This window comes from Zea mays, chromosome 1 (genome assembly GCF_902167145.1).
Source record: "Zea mays cultivar B73 chromosome 1, Zm-B73-REFERENCE-NAM-5.0, whole genome shotgun sequence".
In the NCBI taxonomy this organism is placed as follows: domain Eukaryota; kingdom Viridiplantae; phylum Streptophyta; class Magnoliopsida; order Poales; family Poaceae; genus Zea; species Zea mays.
Genome location: NC_050096.1, coordinates 292,756,058 through 292,775,579, shown reverse-complemented (window position 1 = coordinate 292,775,579; position 19,522 = coordinate 292,756,058). Strand labels below are relative to the sequence as shown.

Sequence of the window (19,522 nt, the reverse complement as noted above, 5' to 3'; positions counted from 1 at the left end):
AAATAGGGAGTAAAAGTTACTTCAAATTTATTATTCATGTAAATAAAGGATTATGGTGCATTATTTGATGATATGCATAATTATTTAGTTGGATAGGAATCTTTTCTATTAATTCTTTTCTAAAATATTTCTTGGTTTCCAAAATTGAGTCCTCAAATTCCCATACTCAAATGTAATTTAAGTTTACTATTTTATTACCTCATATTTTTATTTTATTATTATTATATTTTTTTTCTATACACCTTTTAGGCCTTACAGGAAGACGGACGGCGTTTTGCTTGGAGACATGCTGCGCAAAACTTCTGACCGCTGCCTTCTCAGCCCAAAATCTCATACGCCGACGAACGACCTGAGTATTGATGAGTAGTCAGACACATAAATCCGTGGCGACGGTACTCATCGCCTGCTCGAAAAAACGCGGCGGGCACCGTGAAAAGCGCCCGAAAACGGCAGAAATGCTCGCGCGCCGGGGACGAAAACCGCGGGGTTGCCGCGCCCGCCCACCCGCCCGCATGCGGCCTGGGGGCTCTCCGGCGGCTACCTGGGCTGCCTGGCCCGCAGAGAGACACGGCCCGACGCCCTTCACCTTACCATTGCGTCTCGCGACTCTCGCCATTTTCCTGCTTACGCACACGCGAACCTTGTGTGCGCTGCAGCTGGGCACACCGACACTTCCCTCCGTCCGGCCCCGCATGCCAGCCTGTGCCCTCTCGCTGTCCCCACCCACCACACCGCGTCTCACGTCTCTCTCGCTCCTTCCGTCGGCTGGCTAGCTTGGCTTTGGCTCTGCTTCCCCGACCTGTCCTCCATCCTCTCTCTCTCTCTTCACTGATAAGCAAGCTCTCACACACACACAGTCGCACGCCTCACTCTGCTCTCTCTCTCTCTCTCTCTCTCTCTCCATAGTCCATACTACAAAGCAGGAAAAAACACACACACACAAAAGAAAGGCTCACAATACCCACCTCCATTTAGCTACTACTACTCCCTCGCTGTCTTCCCCAACCAACAAATCGACCTAGCTAGGCACAAGAGCGCTAGACGCCGCAGCGCAGCACGCACCACCCACCGAGCGGCGGCGGAGGCAGGGCAATCCGCAGGGAGCAGAGGCCGCGCGCGCAGGCATGGGCGCGCCGGTGCACGGCGCCCTCGCCTTGTTCCTCCTGCTCCTGGTGGGGGCAGGGGCGGCGCCCGAGGAGACGGCGCCGCAGGAACCCACATTGCCAGCCACCGGCTCCGGCGCTACCGGCGCAGCGGCGGTCGGAGTCAACTCCAACTCCGTGCTGGTGGCGCTGCTGGATTCGCACTACACGGAGCTGGCGGAACTGGTGGAGAAGGCGCTGCTCCTGCAGACGCTGGAGGACGCCGTCGGGAAGCACAACGTCACCATCTTCGCGCCGCGGAACGAGGCGCTGGAGCGGGACCTGGACCCGGAGTTCAAGCGCTTCCTGCTGGAGCCGCGCAACCTCAGGTCGCTGCAGGCGCTGCTGCTCTACCACGTCCTCCCCTCGCGCCTGCCCTCCGACTCCTGGCCCGCGGCGTCCCACCCCACGCTGTCCGGCGAGGAGGTCGAGCTCGGCGCCGGCATGCGCGTCGGCCACGCCGCCGTCACGCGCCCGGACGCCGTGCTCAGGCCCGACGGGGTCATCCACGGCATCGAGCGCCTCCTCGTGCCGCGCTCCGTGCAGGAGGACTTCAACCGCCGCCGCAGCCTCGCGGCGATCTCGGCCGTGCTGCCCACGGGCGCGCCCGAGGTGGACCCCAGGACGCACCGCCTCAAGAAGCCCGCGCCGCCGGTGGCCCCCGGCGCGCCCCCCGTGCTCCCGGTCTGGGACGCCATGGCGCCCGGCCCCTCCATCGCCCCCGCGCCGGCGCCTGGCCCGGGCTCCGGGAAGCACCACTTCGACGGCCACAGCCAGGTCAAGGACTTCATCCAGACGCTGCTCCTCTACGGCGGCTACAACGAGCTCGCCGACATCCTCGTCAACCTCACCTCCCTCGCCACCGAGATGGGCCGCCTCGTCTCCGAGGGCTACGTCCTCACCGTGCTCGCCCCCAACGACGAGGCCATGGCGCGCCTCACCACGGACCAGCTCAGCGAGCCCGGCTCGCCCGAGAACATCCTCTACTACCACATGATCCCCGAGTACCAGACCGAGGAGTCCATGTACAACGCCGTGCGCCGCTTCGGCAAGGTGCGCTACGACACGCTGCGCCTGCCGCACAAGGTCGTGGCGCGGGAGGCCGACGGCTCCGTCAAGTTCGGCCAGGGCGAGGGCTCCGCCTACCTCTTCGACCCGGACATCTACACCGACGGGAGGATCTCCGTGCAGGGCATCGACGCCGTGCTGTTCGCGCCGGACGACACCAAGGCCACGCAGACAGCCGACCCTAACAGGAAGCCTCCCGCCATCGTCACCCACAAGAAGAAGATCAAGCTCCGGCGAGGTCAGTGCCGTGCCTACCTTCAGATCTGGGCCTGCTCCTTTATGTCCCTACTCGTATCATTAGTATTACAGATTGCTCAACAGTATCGTGTCACTACAGATTGCTCAACAATAGCCCACCACATTGTCCTCGTTTCAATAATAACACCGAAATTAACAGCTCGGTTTGTAGATTGATTTTGCAACTGATTGTTAGCATCAATCAACGCGAGCTGATCGGTCAGAATGTCGCCGGCGAGTGTCCCGATCCTTCCTAGCGGTGCCAGGACCAGGGTTAATCATTCATTCATCACTTGGTGGGTGAGGAGTGGTACTAGGTAGTAGAATAAAGACGAAGGCGCTGGCATGAAATAGAAGCAGCAAAATTAGGGTTTCCTTACTGCCCTATTGACATGGCCGTATCGGAGGGAGGGTTTCCGTAGGTTTTTTTAAATGACGCGTCACGAAATGCTCAAACATGGGTGTGAACTGAAGCAATAGGGATGGCTGAGCATTTTGCTGGTCTGGTGGGGTGGTTGTCTTCACTTCAGCATCTCTTTGATGGGTGATACCGTTCCTGGGACTGCAAGCAAACACTGCTCTGTAACCCATGACGCATGCCTTTTTTTTTGCAAAGCATGGAAGTCTCACGCCCAAGCCTTGGCCACGCCCTTGTTGTCATAGTTTAGGTGGAATAGCGTCTGCATTGGTTAATCTTAGAGGTAGGGCAAGGGCCAGAGTGTGTTCAGACTGCAGAGATCGATAATGAACTTAATCAAATCTGGCCTGTGTTAGAGAGGGAAGACCGTCTGAAATATACATATGAGCTGAATTAGACAGCTCAGTTCAACCCTAAACCATCAAATCAAACCCTTGTAGGCCTTGGTTAGCACTTGATGTGAAAAAAAAATCAGATGCCTACTCAAGATCCGTTCTCAGCGACATTATATAGGATTGCAACATGGCAGTGCTGATTGGCGTATTTGGATCCATTGTCTGCAGTAGCTTTTTTTCTTAACCATGCAGTTAATAGCCTTACGCTTCTGTTCCCTAACGAAACACACACACACACACACTGCAGGCAAGTTGTTAGAGGCGACGTGCCAGATGGCCGGGCTCTTCGGTCAGCGATCGCGATTCGCGAGCTGCCAGTAGACGGAGAAAGGATCTGTTGATCTCCACGACACCGAAAGACGAACGAACGAACGAACTGATGGGCTGCCGCAGGAGGAGGGGGAGCCGTCCACATTATTGCTTGTATTTTTTTTTCCACTCTTTTGTTTATTGTTGAGAATAATAATGAATCAGGTGGGGGATGTAAACTCTGTGGGTTGTTGTTGGTGTGTCGTCCAGAGGGAGAAAAAAAAGGAGAAAAAGAAAGGCAGCCAAAAAAAAATTGTCCATACATGAATGAAGAAGCCCAGGATCGTTGTCTTTGTATAGGAGAAGGAATTGAAACGTTTTTGTTTTGTTTTCTTTTTCTGTCATTCTTTGCTTCTGTTCCCGTTTTGACAATGAGAAATATCGGGTAAACACACAACCATTCTTACTTATTATCCATTTTCCTTGTTTTTATATATGGTTTTTCGTCGAGATACTATCGCCTCTCGTCGCGACCAGTTCGGCTGTGTGATGTTTGTGTACCTGCGCTGCACTTGCACGAGTAGTGGGGAGGGGTGATGGGTCTGGTGAGCAATCAAACCAGAGATGCTCCAGCTCAGAAGCTGCTGCTGCTGCTATTAATCAAGCAGGATGGCCACCGGCGACTGAGAACTCCGTCAGGACCATGTCCGTCGTGAGGCAGCAGGTGGCGGGCAGAGCGCCTGAGCCTATTCGGCTGGGGCGGCGGAACTTGGCCCAACCTAACCGAGACGAGACGGCACGCGACACAAGGGCATCCACCGCCCACCGCCACGCGGCTGCCGTGCCGGGTTGGTGGCCGGCGGACGGCAGCCGGAGAAGACGACATAATCCCGTCACAGAGCTCGGCGGCCGGACAGGCAAGACAGACAGGCAGACATGGCTGGCACATGCGCACGCGACATGAAACAAAACCGTTTTGGAACCGAGCAGTCCAACTTCTGCCTCCATGGCACATGTACACGTCTCAAGCCCGCCTCGGGCCGTCTCTACTGGAACTCACCCAGTTCGGAACTCCGTTCGTCATCTACAGGCAGGCAGGCAGCCAACCAGCTGTTCAGGGTCAGGCCATCCTGAGTGCCTCCCTGAACCCGATGCTGAAGCTGTTCTGCAGGCCGGCCTTCTTGTTGGGCAGACCCGCCGGCGGCTTCTGCATCATCGCGACGAACTCGTTGTAGTCTATGCGGCCGTCCTGCAACCACCACCACCACCACAACGACAACAACGACAAAAAAAAAAGAATGGTCAGAATAACTCAGCTGCAGAAACAGAAAGGCTACGCGTCACCCAGACAGAGTTGTGAGTCAGAGAGAAGAGAACGAACGTTGTCCTGGTCGACCTCCCCGATCACGTCCTCCAGCTGGACGTCGCCCAGGCCGAACTCCTCGCACGCCACCTGCAGCTCGTCGGCGGTGATGTATCCGCTGCCGTCCTTGTCGAAGTACTGGAACGCCGCGAACAGGTGGTCCTCCCGCTCCACCTTGTTCAGGTGCAGCGTGGCCGCGATGAACTCGCCGTAGTCGATCGTGCCGTTGTTGTCCACGTCCGCCTGCGCGTCGCTCTTTCAGCGGGGAGTTCTGTGGCTTCTCAAAAAAAAACACACACACGCGCACGGAGGTGGATCGATCGTCTCTTACAGCTTGCATCAGCGCGTAGATCTCCGACTCCTGGAGGTTGGCGCCCACCTTCTTCAGCCCCACCTTGAGCTCCTCGAACGTGATCTGCCCGCTGTTGTCCGCGTCGATCATCTTGAACATCTCCTTCAGCCCCGCGATCTCGTCCTCGGACAGGTTCTCGGCGATCACCTACAAACAAGCACCAGGCAAGCCATACATCATCAGGACAGAGCGGCCGGTTTTGAGCGGCTGGATTCTCCTGCAGGAACAGCGTTCAGTTCATCCTTTCTTTTTCATTTTTTGCATGAATCTGTAACGCGTCCTGGCTGCATCAGCCAAATGGCGGCCATCCAGCAGCTATTCACTGGGCGCATGGTGACGACTTACCCTGAGAGCCATCTTTTTCAGCTTGTTCATGGCCGAGAACTGCTTCATGCGAGAAAGAACAGCCGAGTCCAGCGGCTTGTCAGGAGCCAAACCACCAACCTGGACCCAAGGATGCCCTAGAAGAGGATAACAAACAACAGCTTCAGTGAAACAAAAAAACACAGGCAGAAATTGGGAAGCAATGTGACTGATGATAAGTAAGTTAGGGAACTCACGTAGAACTTCATGGGCGGTCAGTCTCTTCCTCGGGTCCCTGATGAGCATTCTCCTCACAAGATCCTTGGCGCCTTCGGAGACGCTGGGCCATGGCTCCGACTCGAAGTCGAGCCTCCCGTGCAAAACCTCTTCGAATATGCCCTGCTCGTTCTCTGCTCCACGAACAAGTGAAGAAGCGAGTGCGTGGTCAGTACAAGAGATCGGCCGTGGAATTTTACATGATAATGCCGTATCAGTCTCGTCGATCAATGCACTGCTTAAAGGTGTGCCACACTTCACCTGCCCAGAATGGCGGCACTCCGGACAGCAGGATGTAGATGATCACACCGGCGCTCCAGACGTCTGCCTCTGGACCGTACTTCTTCTTCAGCACCTCTGGTGCCACGTAGTAAGGGCTACCCACCACGTCGGTGAATATTTGACCTGAAGTAGGATGAATGGATGATCACAAGGATGGAATGCAGAGTTGCAGACAAGTGAAGGTATGCAGCTGCATGTCTCAACTGTTGGCATTTACTGGCAAGGATCAGACTTTCGCCAGTACTTCAGGGGATAAAAACATAGTGTAGTATCAACTAACCACTAAGGATGAAGACGAATACGTATTCGTATACCAGTTTTGTGGTCTTTTTTGTTTGACTATGCATAAATAGGATATAGGATCGGTTATGCAAATTCATATTCTTATTTTTAACATTAAGTTTGTAAATATTCATAAAAGTTAATAATAGATATATAATTTAGATACGAATACGGATATTTTTTCAATTTTTTGTTTTAATAAGCAAATAATGTATAAAAAATCTATACAATATTTTATTCTTACTTATAAAAATGTGTCTGCTAACAAAAAAAAAGGTTAGCATCGAATTTTATACATATCTGCTTTTATTCCGATACCCATTTTCATCTCTACTAACCACCTATCAGGCTATCACTGCTAATGAATGGCAAAATCCTCTGTATTCTAATTCTGGTGAAGATCTAATCGGTAAATTGAGTAGCAGATGCCATTTTATCTGTAACTTACTGAAACAGGGTTATCAAACAGCACTGGCAATTCAAACATGTAGATAGATCACTGAATAGTAACTGCTTTGGCAGATACTGAGAAGCATTGCATTGCATCACATAATGCTGATATTGTTGACCAAACGTTGATGCGATGAGAGAACATAATAAATCTGGATCAGGTCAAAGGGGGGGGGGGGGACGAGGTACAAAAATACAAATTCGCGTCGATATGTAAGGATTTTTTTTTATTTTTTTGAATGAATGAAACTCACCAGGGTGAAAGAAAATGGAGAGACCAAAATCGATGGTCTTGAGAGCGGCCTCCTCCTTCTGGTCAGCGAAGAGGAAGTTCTCCGGCTTGAGGTCCCGGTGCATGACGCCCATGGAGTGGCACGCCTCGACGACGCCGACGATGACCCTGGCGAGCTCGGCGGCCTTCCTCTCGGTGTAGTGGCCCTTCTGCACGATCCTGTCGAACAGCTCGCCGCCGCCGCAGAGCTCCATGACGAGGTGCACGGCGACGGCGTCCTCGTAGGCGCCGCGGATGGAGATCACGTTGGGGTGGCCCGCCAGGTGGTGCATTATCTGGATCTCCCGGCGGACGTCCTCCACGTCGTCGTCGGTGACGAGCTTGCGCTTCAGGATGGACTTGCACGCGAACTCCTTGCCCGTGGCCCGCTCCACGCACAGGTACGTGGTGCCGAACTGGCCCTGCCCGAGGCGCCGCCCCAGGCTGTACTTGTCCTTAAGGTTCTCCGTCCTGCGCTTGAGCACCGAGCCGACCAGCAGCCCGGCGCTGGACACGCGCTTCACCGGCGGCGCCTTGGGACGCGGCCTGGTGGGCAGCGCCTCGGCAGACGAGTTGGGGCTGGAGCTGGGGCTGGCGTTGGCGGCGACGGGGGCGGCGGCCTTGGGCGCCGGCTCCGAGTGGGAGGCGGCGATCTTGACGGGCTCAGGGGCCTTGCTCTGCACGGCGACGTGCACGTCGGACGCCGGCTTCGGCAGTGCCGGCGGCGGCGTCGACTGCGACCGGCCGGGGCCATTGGCATCAGAGCCGGCGGCGGGCAGCGCGTCGCCGTCCTGCGACGTCTTCCACAGCACCGTGGAGACGGACTGGAAGAAGCCGTTCTTGGTGATGCTGGGTCCGACGCACGTGTTCCCCATCGCGGCGTGCGGCGGGGCGAACACGAGTGGCCGGAACCTTTATCGGATCCAAGAACACAGCCCTCGACTCCTGGAGCTCCGTGCCGGCTCAGATCACGTCGCGGGTATATGTGTGCCCCTTCCTCCAGCATCCGGGAACGGGGCTCCCTTTGGGCAGGAGATCGGATAGATCGCGCGGGAAGCTATGGAAAGCGGAGATCAAAGATGGAAACAAGTGCCCCGATCGCCTCGAGTGCGCGTCGAAGTCAACGCGAGAAGAGGTGTATCCCGGAGCACGCAATGCGGAAATCGGACGCCTTGGGACAGCAGCTGTGCCTGCGCATCAAGAATAACGAAGCGGCGAGAGTGACAGCACGGCCACCGAGATTTTGGACCTCGTCGTCTTGCCGGCGCAGCAGGTGGAGGAAGAAGCAGTCAAAGGAGAGCACCCACAGACGCTAGAAACCAAATTGCTCAAGGCAAATTGAGGGGTAGGAAGACCACCTCCAAAGAGGGCCGAAGGTTCACAAGCAAGGGGACAACAGCTCGACCACGACCACGATAGGATATGCAGCTTATCTAGAAGAAGAAATGACAAGAACATTGAAGAGGGGAAAGGGCGGCAACAAAAGGGCAGGAGCTGAGGTTCAGGAAACGCGTGATCCCTCGGTACGTGGTGCAGGAGGCAGGAGCTACCAGGAAGAGGGCGCGAAGCGGGGGGCGGCGAGGGACAGCGGCCTAGTCAGAATTTGTTGATATGATGGTCTATTAAAAAAATCCGCTATAAGTGTATTGTTAATATAGTTTACTTATTATCGAATTAAGATGAGTAGAACATGTTAACGTCAATAAATATACGGATCTACCTTATTTATTGTAGAATTAAAAGATTATATACACACGATAGCAGAAGGAGATAGAGAAGAAATCACCTTTTTATGCATGTTTCTAACAAAAAAAAAGGCAATATATCAACTCATCTTCATGTTTTAACAGATCTGCAACATATAGGAATATATAGTATTTTATTTTACCAACAGATAAACTGTCTCATATCTCTTTCTATAACTGGTTAACTACCTGTTAATCTGTTATGTGGAAAATAAGATGAGTTCACAGCAAGTTTGCCGCACAACATTCTTTTCAAAATCCAAAACCTCGATTTCTGCACATACCATACCAAAAATAAGAGTAACATATACATATACATAACTAGATATAGTTAGTGTTGTTTTTGTGATCCAAATTTTATATATGGAGGCATGTCGTCGGAAGGCTTGGGCCAGAGCCTAGTCATAATTTACTCCTAGTGAAGGTTTTGTCTGTCTACCGCCCATGATTTTTCTCTTCGCATTGAAGGGTTTTCCACGTAAATTTATGTGTCATGCACTATGATTTGTTGATTGATTTACTTTATTTTTCCTTACTGATTCTGATAACAATTAGTATTAAAATGGATCAGATAAACGTTGGACATATATTAACAGATACTCACCACATTCTTTAGGCTTCGAGCATCCAACTATCCACAATAAAGTTTATAAAATGTAATTCTGTTTTATAGACTAGTTTGTAAAATGTAATCCAACTATATATATATAGATTAGCGGCAAATAAAAGTTTTCCTTTTCCTCAAATTAAAAAGTTCATTCATATGTCATAGACAATAAGCAATCAGTAATACAGGATGATTAGACTGTCAGACGTACCTACCGAGGGTCTGACCGTGCAACTACTGTTGTTGCCGATGTGCCGCCGTCGCCTGTCGATGCCTCAAGATGGATAGATGGGGCACTGACCAAAGAATAGTAACAAACGCGAACAACTGGCCGCGTGCGACTCTCCACGAACTACGAAGACGGACGGGGGGGGGGGGGGGGGGGGGGGGGGGGGGGGGTGTGGATGCGAGAGAGCGCCTTGCGCGTGGGTGCACGACCAACCGGGTCGTGCCGCTCCGTTGTGCAAAGTCCACGGCGCGTCACCGTACCACCGGCTCCGGGTGCCAATGTGCATCCGGATCTCCCAGCCGCGGCAGGTGGCCAGTACCATCCCAGTTTCAGCCGTACCGGACTAAAAATTCCAAACTAGGTGCCTGCCCGATTACAGACTAAGCGTAGGTGCCGAGTGGCAGCTTTCAGGAAGAACTGGTCAAGCACACGGGAAGGGAAATATTCTGCTGCGACAAGGACAACACAGCGTGGCACGAGCACGCAACAGCTCACGGACGACGAGTAAACAATCAATGCGTAGGCAGGATTAAGTATGGACAGGTATTCTACGATACAGTTCTGACCTTGTTGAATGTAATAAACCCAAAAACAAAAATACAACAGTGCGTTACACTCCGATACAAATATACCGTAGCCAAACCACAGATAAGAAATCAAGTCGGCATTTGGAGGCAAGAAAACAAAAATTACAACACTTTTTTGTTCTATTTTACACCCCATGAGCACAGGCATATTACACAACATGCAGGCCGCCGGCCCCGATGAGGAAATGAATTGAGTGCACAGGAGACTACACTGACCTTGGTGGATGCGTTTACAAGCCAGCCATGAGATATATAGCGCTATCGCCCTGCTGCAGGGAAATCTGCGTGGCCATAAAACCTCGTCGTACTTGACTTCGTTCCCAAGCAGTGCGATCCAATCACAAATGACACCATCAAAGGAAGATTCCAACAGAGGGCGCACCCTTATCTCTTCTTTGGTGTCCTTTTGACCTTGATCACTCTTCGGTTCGACTTGTCACCGCCACCACCCCCGCTGCCCAACGAAAAGTTCCCACCCTGAAACTCTAGACTGCCAACAGCTGGGAAGGACGGGTTCTGCTGTGCTGAACCTTGTTGGCCCCCGAACTGAAAAACACCACCTGGCTGGACCGCGGGAGCACCAAATACCGGGGCAGCAGATGAGTTGTTCTGCTGTCCAAATGATGAACCAAATACTGGCGCTGGCGCAGGTGCTGCCTGACTAGTGTCATCTGCCATGCTGTCTTCGTTCATCTGATCATTTCCGGGGGAAGCCATGCTGAAGGCTGTGTTGGTATTTATCATTCCAAATGCAGGCTGTGGAGACGAATTCATGCTAGTGTTGGCTGAACTAAATGAGAAAAGTGATGGTTGAGATGGGAACGTTGGAGCTGGCTGCGCTCCAAATGCAAAAGTGTTGCCTGAAGAACCTGATTGCCCAAATGTAAATGTGCTGGGTGGGGATGAACTTGAGCCAAAAGGGTTGCTAAAAGCTGAGGCTGAAGAAGCTGTAGAGGTGCTGGCAAATACACTCGTACTGGCCGCTGTTGATGCACCAGCAGAAGAGCTAGGTGAAGAAAATGTGAACCCAGTGCTTGAACTAGAGCTAAATGGATTCGCAAAAGTAGCTCCAGTTCCAAATGGTGAATTGCCAAATCCAGTCCCTGATGTGGAAGTTGCTGCACCAAAAGAGGCAGTGCTAGGTCCTGATGAGGAAGTTCCTGCCCCAAAAGAGAAAACTCCAGGTCCAGAAGAGTGAGCTGCTGCACCAAAAGTTGATAAAGTTCCAGGTGCGGAAGATGAAGCTCCGACACCAAAAGATGCAGTGCCTGAACCAGTTGAGGAAGCTCCAAGTCCAAAAGATAGCGTCCCAGGTCCAGACGAGGATGCTCCAACTCCAGGAGTCATGACCGGGAATGGTGAGCCAGATTGTGGTTTTGAACTCTGGGATGTTTGTTGTATTGTTCCGTCTGACTGCGTCGGCTTACTACCAAAGAGTGTGCTAGCAGCTGGTGGTTGAGAGGTACTACCAGCAAGTGACGATGTACTGAGGCCAGTAGATTGGGCTGGGGAGCTGAACCCAAAAAGGTTGTTTCCAGAGCTCGGAAATGTAAATGAAGGGGTTGAAGCAGACTGTAAACCTGGTGCAGTGGAAGTACTAGATGGTGCAGCCACAGATATTCCAGCAGCATCACTTGAAGGTGCAACTGCGGTGAAAGTAGGCGTAGATGTGGCGGGGGAACTTGAAAAGCTTGCAATACTTGATGACACAGGTGAAATAAAAAGTTCCGATGATGCCTTGCTGCTTGCATCTGGTGCAACAGATTTCACTTCAGCTTTTGTACCCCCTATACCAAATGATAAGGTGCTAGCTGCCTTATTTTCAGCAGTTGTGCCATCAGATTTAGCTGATGTTACCAATGACAATCCAACCGGAGCACTGGAAGAAAAACTAAATCCCGTAAATGCAGGAGACGATGAAATAGCTGGACTGCTACTGGATACGGCAAATATGGAAGTGGAAACAGCTGAGCTGATAGCAGGTTTATCAGTAGGTGGAGGAGTTGTGAGCTTTGGTGGTGAGTATGACAAGCCATTGCTCAGGCTCGAAGTAGATGCCACAGATGTAAAATGGAGAGGTGCATTCAGTGTTGTTGATGCAGCTGAAGGCAACACCTTCTCAGATGGGTTGGCTACATCTTCTGCTTTTTCTGTTTTATCACCTCTCTCTGAACTAGTGCTGGCTAATGTTGTGGGCTTGGTGACACTGGAAAAATAAAAAGCAAAACAGATTAGCAGACTTGAAAAACATTGAAAACAACTGGCTTGCATTCCAGGAGGATCAGATTAAGACTATATTGGTTTTTTAAATGCATCACTAAGGCCCTGTTTGTTTGCCCTCTAGATTATATAATCCAGGAAATAAGTTAAGAGGCAAACAAACAACACAGATTATTAGGTGGATTATATAATCTAGATACCTAGATTATGATAATCCATAAGCAGGTCATTAGGTGCTTATATAATCCATAAGCTGGATTATATAATCCTAGAAGGAAACAAACAGGGCCTTAAGTTGAAAAAAAATGTTGTATCTCCATTGTCCATCAAGGATCCACATCCAATTACTAACACCAAGTCTAACCAATTTCATGATAAAACAAATATCCAGTCTCACGGTAACAAATAAGACATTGAAATTATGTGCACATTCTTAATACTAATAACGAAAATGGTCCATGAAGCGCCAAAAGAGAGACAAAGATAAAAGAGAAATCACCTCTGCCCGAGTGTTGATTTGTTTTTTGCAGTTGATGTTTCAAAATCTGACGTAATTGGCTGCTTGATGCCGAAAATGAAATTTGAAGCACCAGTCTGTTTATCGTTATTAACTGAAGCAAGTGGCATTGCTGATACACCAGTTGCAGGGCGGGTGCCAGGAGGCCCATTTGAGAATGCAAATTCGGTATTATTGTCCACAGAAGCTTTGGGAACTGCCTTCCCAGGATCATTTGATAAAAATAAACCACCAGATGAAGTGACAGTTTTAGACAGTGATGCTACAGGCTGTTCACTAATCGTAGAACCAGCAATGTTCTTCAAGTTCGGTTCAACCCTTTGCTCTAATATATTTTGTTCAACCTTCTGTTCTTTTCTATTTGAATCAATTTTCTGCTCAGTTGTTTCAACCTCTATCTTACTTGATTGAATAAGGACCTCCAGATCATCATCCAACTCTGGTAAGTCCTTGAAAACATAAGAAAAACTAATCAGGTCACAAGTATTGGATATATGACTGCACTACATTCGATAAAAACAACACATTTCTCATACCTCTATCACAGCCATTTTAAAGGCTGGCGTCCATGATTTAGAAGCAGAAACCGAGTTCCCCAAAAGGGCAGGTCTATCAGAAAAGGCAGCTTTTGGCGATCCGTCTTTTATTATATTTAGCTTGTCTTTCTTCAGCAGGGAACCATTCAAGTTTGTATCATGGGGTCCATTTGCACCATCCAAATCTTGAAACTTCAGGGAACTAGATTGGTTATACATACTGCTTGACCCAGCATCTTGAAAAACAGGTTTCTTTGACATAGAGTTACTAGCATTCAGAGTAACAGACTGTTGTTGTTTTGGCGATGGAGCTATTATATTAAGCTGCTCAAATATCTTTTCAGCCATCTTGTTTGATTGAGCTGGTATGGGTGGAATGCTATCACTAGATTTACCATCTCCCTCATTCTTTTGGGATTCTAAGGGTCGCAGAGATTGACTACTCCCAACCAATAATTTTTTTGAGCTCGGAGACTGAATGGATGCACCGTCTTCAGTGAAATCAGTACTACTTATATGGCTAGTAAGAAGGTTTCCTTTAGGATTTGCACGAGAATCTCTAAATGAAGACATCATATTTGATTTCTGCCGAATTCTACGAATGGGGCCTATAGATCCAAGTTCATTCTCTAATTCAGCCCCGCTTCGTTTCAAGACCTGTTATGAAGATGGCAGTATAGTGAGAAAACTCTGGTGCATAAAGTTCAGACTACACAGAAGCTACATACACCACAAAGAAAATTCCTCAAAGATGTAGCCTTTTAGAGTGGACGCACTAACCAGTTCAACCCAAAAGGCTTAAGCTATTTGGAGAAGGTAGGCAATCCACTTATACACTTCAACCCCCCCCCCCCCCCCAATTCACGTGCAGCCAGAGAGAAATGCGCAAACGTGGAAATAAGGGGGGTGAAGGCACAAAAGCCTCTTCTAGGATTCAAACTCAATACCTATGGCTTTGATACCATTTGAGTGGACGCACTAACCAGTTCAACCCAAAAGCTTAAGCTATTAGGTGAAGGTAAGCAATCCACTTATATACACTTCAACATAGCCAACAAGTCTAGATTCCATGATATCATACAAGCATCAATAAAACAAAATGATATGTTTTTTATCATATAGATACTTGCATGTGAAACATCAAGGACATCAGAAGAAAACATATATTTTACACGTTCACAACCGTAATTCTGTAACATCCATATCAATTTCTAATATGTGAATACAAAGCAAGAAAAAAATGTACACTTCAGTACATAACGCTATACTCAAAATGTTTAATAAATTACCTGCCTGCCACCAACATGCAAGCTTTGTGATCGTTGGGACAATGAAGACGTGTTCAAATCACTGGAATAGTTCTGACCCTACGAGATGCATAAACAAAAAATTACTTCGAATAACTTTGGAAGGTCTTCTCATCACATTAAATGAACAAGCAGAAAAATTCTAGTGCTGTAGAACCAAGAGCATTTTGTGTGGAGCACATACAAATAAAAATGTGTTTGTACCTCTGGTAAAGAAAAAAAATGATATCCTAGAACTCATTAAGTCAAACTATTTTAAATCTGACCAGCACTGGCCATCAACAATTTGTTAAGTACATAAGGAAAGGTGATACAAGTAAACTTAGATGCTGCTGCAATTTTATATTAGCATTTACATTTGTCATGTTTTTGAGGCCATTAGAGCATCTCCAACAAAGAGCTTTAAAATAAAGCCCTAAAAATTAAAATAGGACCGAATTAAGGTATTTAGGGCCTTAAAAGAAATTTTGTTGCTCCAACAATTAGGCCTTAAATAATGCTATTTAGGAAATAATCAAATAAATCACGTTATTACAAAACAAATAGTATTAGATTAGGAGGAAACGATGATAGGGCCCAAATATATGGGGTACTATATTTAGGACCCGAGAGACTGAGGTCTATAATCGTTTGATGAATTTTTATCAAATAGGGCCACTGTTGGAGGGCATTTTATGGCCCTGAGCCCCATATTTTAAAATACAACCTTGTTTCGGGCCCCTCTTAATACAATACCCGGGGGCTGTCTTACCCCCCGCAGGTCAAGTTTTTTTTTCGGGTCCCTCTTGGAGATGCTCTTACAATGCAAAACTACACTTATCAGAAAACTACCAACTGCAAGAACCTGACATAATGTGCACTAGATATATACCAACCTTAAAATATGGAGAGCGAGACATTCTATATATCGCTGAACGCCCACGTAATCCCGAAGTCACATAGCCATTTACAGGGAGACCAGGGTTTTCATTCCGAAGTTCAAGTGGTGTCTGAACAATTGGTGGTACAGACCTCCTATCATTGACAGTGTTGCTTGCTTCACCTTTATTCTCAAGAAACAATCGGCTCCGCAGACTACTGGATTGGGGTTCCCTCAAATAACGAGAGCTCATATATTGTTTCGCGAGTTCTGCAGGAGAACTAGCACCATGATTATGTACCTACAAGAGTGCAAATTAGATAGTAATTAAATATAAAAGGTAACAAAAGTTTCAGACAACAATGCCTCAAAGCAAAGCTACATTTGTTAGCTTCTTCCTAGCTCACTAAACAGTTGATGCTGCAAGTTAGCAAGTGTATATATAGTACTAAAAAGTCATACCAAGACAAGTCATTATGCTTACGAGCTACATTCACCCAATCAAACTAATGATTTTACATTAGTACAGGAAAAAACACGAATCCAACAATCTCACCAGCTTTATTGACAACATATTTTTAGTGCAGTAACAACAGGCTCTGAAGCTAATAATCTCCGACTGAGGCTGCTCCTCCCCACCGGCCGACCTCCGCCTGACGTCCCTTCCTCCACCCCACCCCCCCACCCCCCAAGAAAGGTGGTACCCCTCCGCCCAGCGCAGAGGCGCACCTAGGCGAGCATGGAACAACGCCTTTTGAACACTTGTATTTAGGACACCAAGGGCCCCAAACTAACTAGGAGTCAATAGGGAACAAAAAAATAGTAACTAGAGATGGCATGGGAATTTATTTCAACCATAAGCTGTTGTTTGTCATGTGTTTTTTATCTGAAATAAATCATAAATGTAGAATTGACGGTCTTTAATTTAAATAAAGTCTTCAAATTATATGGGGAACATCTCAGTATTGTTCCCCTATTCTGATTTATCGTACAAATAACCAAAATTAACCTTAAATAGAGCCAAGTTTTTGGTAACATAAATTTGCAGCTCTAAGGGATCTAAGTGATACACAATATAGACAAGGCGCATCAGCAATGCTAGGCATAATGGACACTTTACCAGAAAAAGTGAGAAGAGAAGAACAAAATATGAAGAGGTGGGCAAGTGGACGGGGCCAAGCAGCCACCATCTCCTCCACCCCCACCAAGCTTGGTGTTGATGGCCAGTGCAGCACACCCCTTCAGGAAGGGTGGTCGCAGAAGAGGGCCACAGATAGGGTGTGTAACCAGCAGAGAGGGAGCAGCAGCACTGCAGCAAGCAGTACATTTTGGACATCGAGCAATCAGAAGCTCAGGATTCAGAAAGTCACGGAGAGAGAGGGTACAGACTTGACGGTGTGCTGGGTTTGCCCCCCACCCACCTCCCCTTTATTTATTTTTTCCCATTTTCTTTGCTACTTTCTCTGCTGCATTCCACTGTTCCTGACATAACCTCGTCTCATGCCTTCACCTCCCATTACCGCCTTGGTGATACACACAGAACTCCGAGGAAATGATATCAAATTAAAACATTAAGAAAAAACAGCCATAATTTGAAGAAGGTAAAACACAGTAATACCACATGACCATAGAGATACTACAAAAGGAATTGTAATTGTACAAGCCTTCCTCTTGGCTCTACTAACAGCATGAAATTTCATGGTATTCAGGCATTGGATAACAGAATGTTCTGTTATTCCATATTCATGAATAACATAAAATGCTTGTAAGCTGAATCCTTACTTTAACAGCAGGAGAATCATCTAGGTCCATATGACGTAACGCTGAGCCTCTAATTCCATCAACTTTGATACTTTCTTCATTCTTTTCCTCACGAGAAACAATTGGTTTAGGTGGATCAGACTCAATGGTTCTTGCACGCAATAAGTCTGTAAGACGATCAAACTCAACCCTGCAAAGGATGTAATGCTCGGCATGAACAGCTTCAGTAGCATTGAAAAAGAATACATTGTGAAAGCAACACACAAGCACAAACAAAGGAAAGGTGAAGAACACACCACGTGCAGCAGTACAACAAAAGGAAACCTCTTTTGAATTATGTTTTAGACTGGAAGAGGTGGGACATCACAGAACCAGATAATACCAGGGGTGACGGTGAATGCTAGTTATGAATTGAGAATTTACGAAATTCATTTCAAGAAAAAATATAGCAAATCAAACACAATAAATTGAAGAATAGTAATTATGCAGCTACATACTTAGTAAATGTCTTTCGCATTAACAAGTGCTCTACTTCAGACATTGCTTTGACATCTGATGTGTCAACTATGCTCTTCCCTTTCTCCATTCCACCCTCTGGGATTGGAAGTGAATCCTGCATTGAGTTTTGAAATGTTCTGGTCTGAACAACGGTCAACCAAATAGAATACAGGCTCACTAAACATAATATATAGCGTGTTCTGTTTAACTGGAAAACTGTCAGTTGCTACTTACAACATGTGTTGAATCAGGTAAGCCCTGTTTTGGCTCATTGTTTCGTCCTGCAAGAAAAAACTGTGATCAGACCAGCAACAATGTAATTTATTAGTTTATTTATATGCAATTATTACACAATCGCTATTAGGAAGTAAGAGCCAACCATAAGAAAGGATGCGGAGAGTAAGAGAGCTCTTTTATTTCGCATCCACCAATAAAAACATAAGGATCCAATTGGTTAGACACCGCTTGAGCGCTAAAATTGACTCTATCATACACCAATCAATCATTGTGATATGTTTCCTTTTATACATAACTGCAAACCACGGTTTTAAAGCTTTCCGTTTCTGCAGGAAAGTTCATGTGAGTTACCACGGCAAAACACATCAGCTTCATCACGAGCTCAACTCTATGTATCGCCAATAAATCATCCACAGCCAAAATCACCCAAAACCTTACGTAGGTGCAGGTAAACCCTAGCATGCTCGGGAAGTCCGAAACCCTAGTCCCAATAAAAATCACGGACGGTTGTTGCGGACGCCGATCTCAGGTAGCGGAGGGGAGCACAGATGAATCTCATGCTCACCAGGAGGCGACGACAGCGGCGGAGAAGGGGCCGGCGGCGGGGCGAGGCGCTTGCGGAACACCGAGCCGAAGAGGCGCGCGGCGCCACCCGCGATGAGGCGGGAGGCCGGGTCCACCAGCCGGGACACCCAGCCACCGCCCCCGCCGCCGCGCTCCCCGCCGGGCTCCGAGGATGCGGAAGCCGCTGCAGCAGCGGCCGCGAGGCGGTGCGCCGCCGCGGCGGCGGGGGGCCGTTCGTAGGGCGTGGAGGCGGCGCGGAGGTGCGGGCGGCGCCGGATCTTTCCTCCGGCGCCGGAACCGTCGTACGGGCTTGGGTACATGGCGCGGCGGAGGCGGGGGCGCAGGGTGGAGGATGGGGCGGAGGCGCGGGGTAGGAAGGAAGGGGGTGGAATAACGCAAGGAAAAAAACTAGGGCTTCCGTCCCGCGAGTCGCGTCGCGAGGCCTGTGTGCTGCTGCGCAGCCTCTCCTGTCTCTATTTCGGTGCTCTGGCGTGTTGGCGTGCGCGGGGCGTGGGCATTGGGCTCCCGTGTGTCGCACTGTCGCTTCCCGTGCAGCCCATTAAAGTTCAGATTTGGTCGTTTGAACACGATTAGAGCCGTTAATGCAAAAGGATGGTTCGAAATTTTGAACAGCCTTTCTTTTTGGCGCCGGATATGGCCTGGGTGCTTCTTTGCCGTTATCAGTATCATATTTTATCTGGCACTCGCAGTTCTGCGGGTTTTTGAACATCCAGATTTATGGAGCGAAGGTTAGGTTTGTAGAATAA

General features: G+C 48.7%; 2 protein-coding genes across 2 annotated transcripts; one reads left to right on the top strand and one right to left on the bottom strand.

Annotated features, from left to right (window-relative positions):
• Positions 1-926: 926 nt before the first annotated feature.
• On the top strand, positions 927-3,960 carry LOC100191430 (uncharacterized). The gene is made up of 2 exons (NM_001136863.1): positions 927-2,448; positions 3,508-3,960. Exons 1-2 carry the CDS (start codon positions 1,125-1,127, stop codon positions 3,579-3,581), a joined length of 1,398 nt encoding a protein of 465 aa, NP_001130335.1. The 5' UTR covers positions 927-1,124; the 3' UTR covers positions 3,582-3,960.
• A 481-nt stretch (positions 3,961-4,441) lies between these two features.
• On the bottom strand, positions 4,442-19,195 carry LOC103644146 (nuclear pore complex protein NUP1-like). The gene is given in 16 exon segments (XM_008667343.4): positions 4,442-4,758; positions 4,891-5,115; positions 5,204-5,371; positions 5,570-5,685; positions 5,785-5,937; positions 6,065-6,208; positions 7,072-7,673; positions 10,639-12,462; positions 12,976-13,442; positions 13,530-14,186; positions 14,819-14,896; positions 15,712-15,996; positions 17,478-17,646; positions 17,954-18,096; positions 18,189-18,235; positions 18,757-19,195. Coding segments are annotated over 16 exon segments (5,526 nt in total). The 5' UTR covers positions 19,076-19,195; the 3' UTR covers positions 4,442-4,629.
• Between the last annotated feature and the right edge of the window lie 327 nt (positions 19,196-19,522).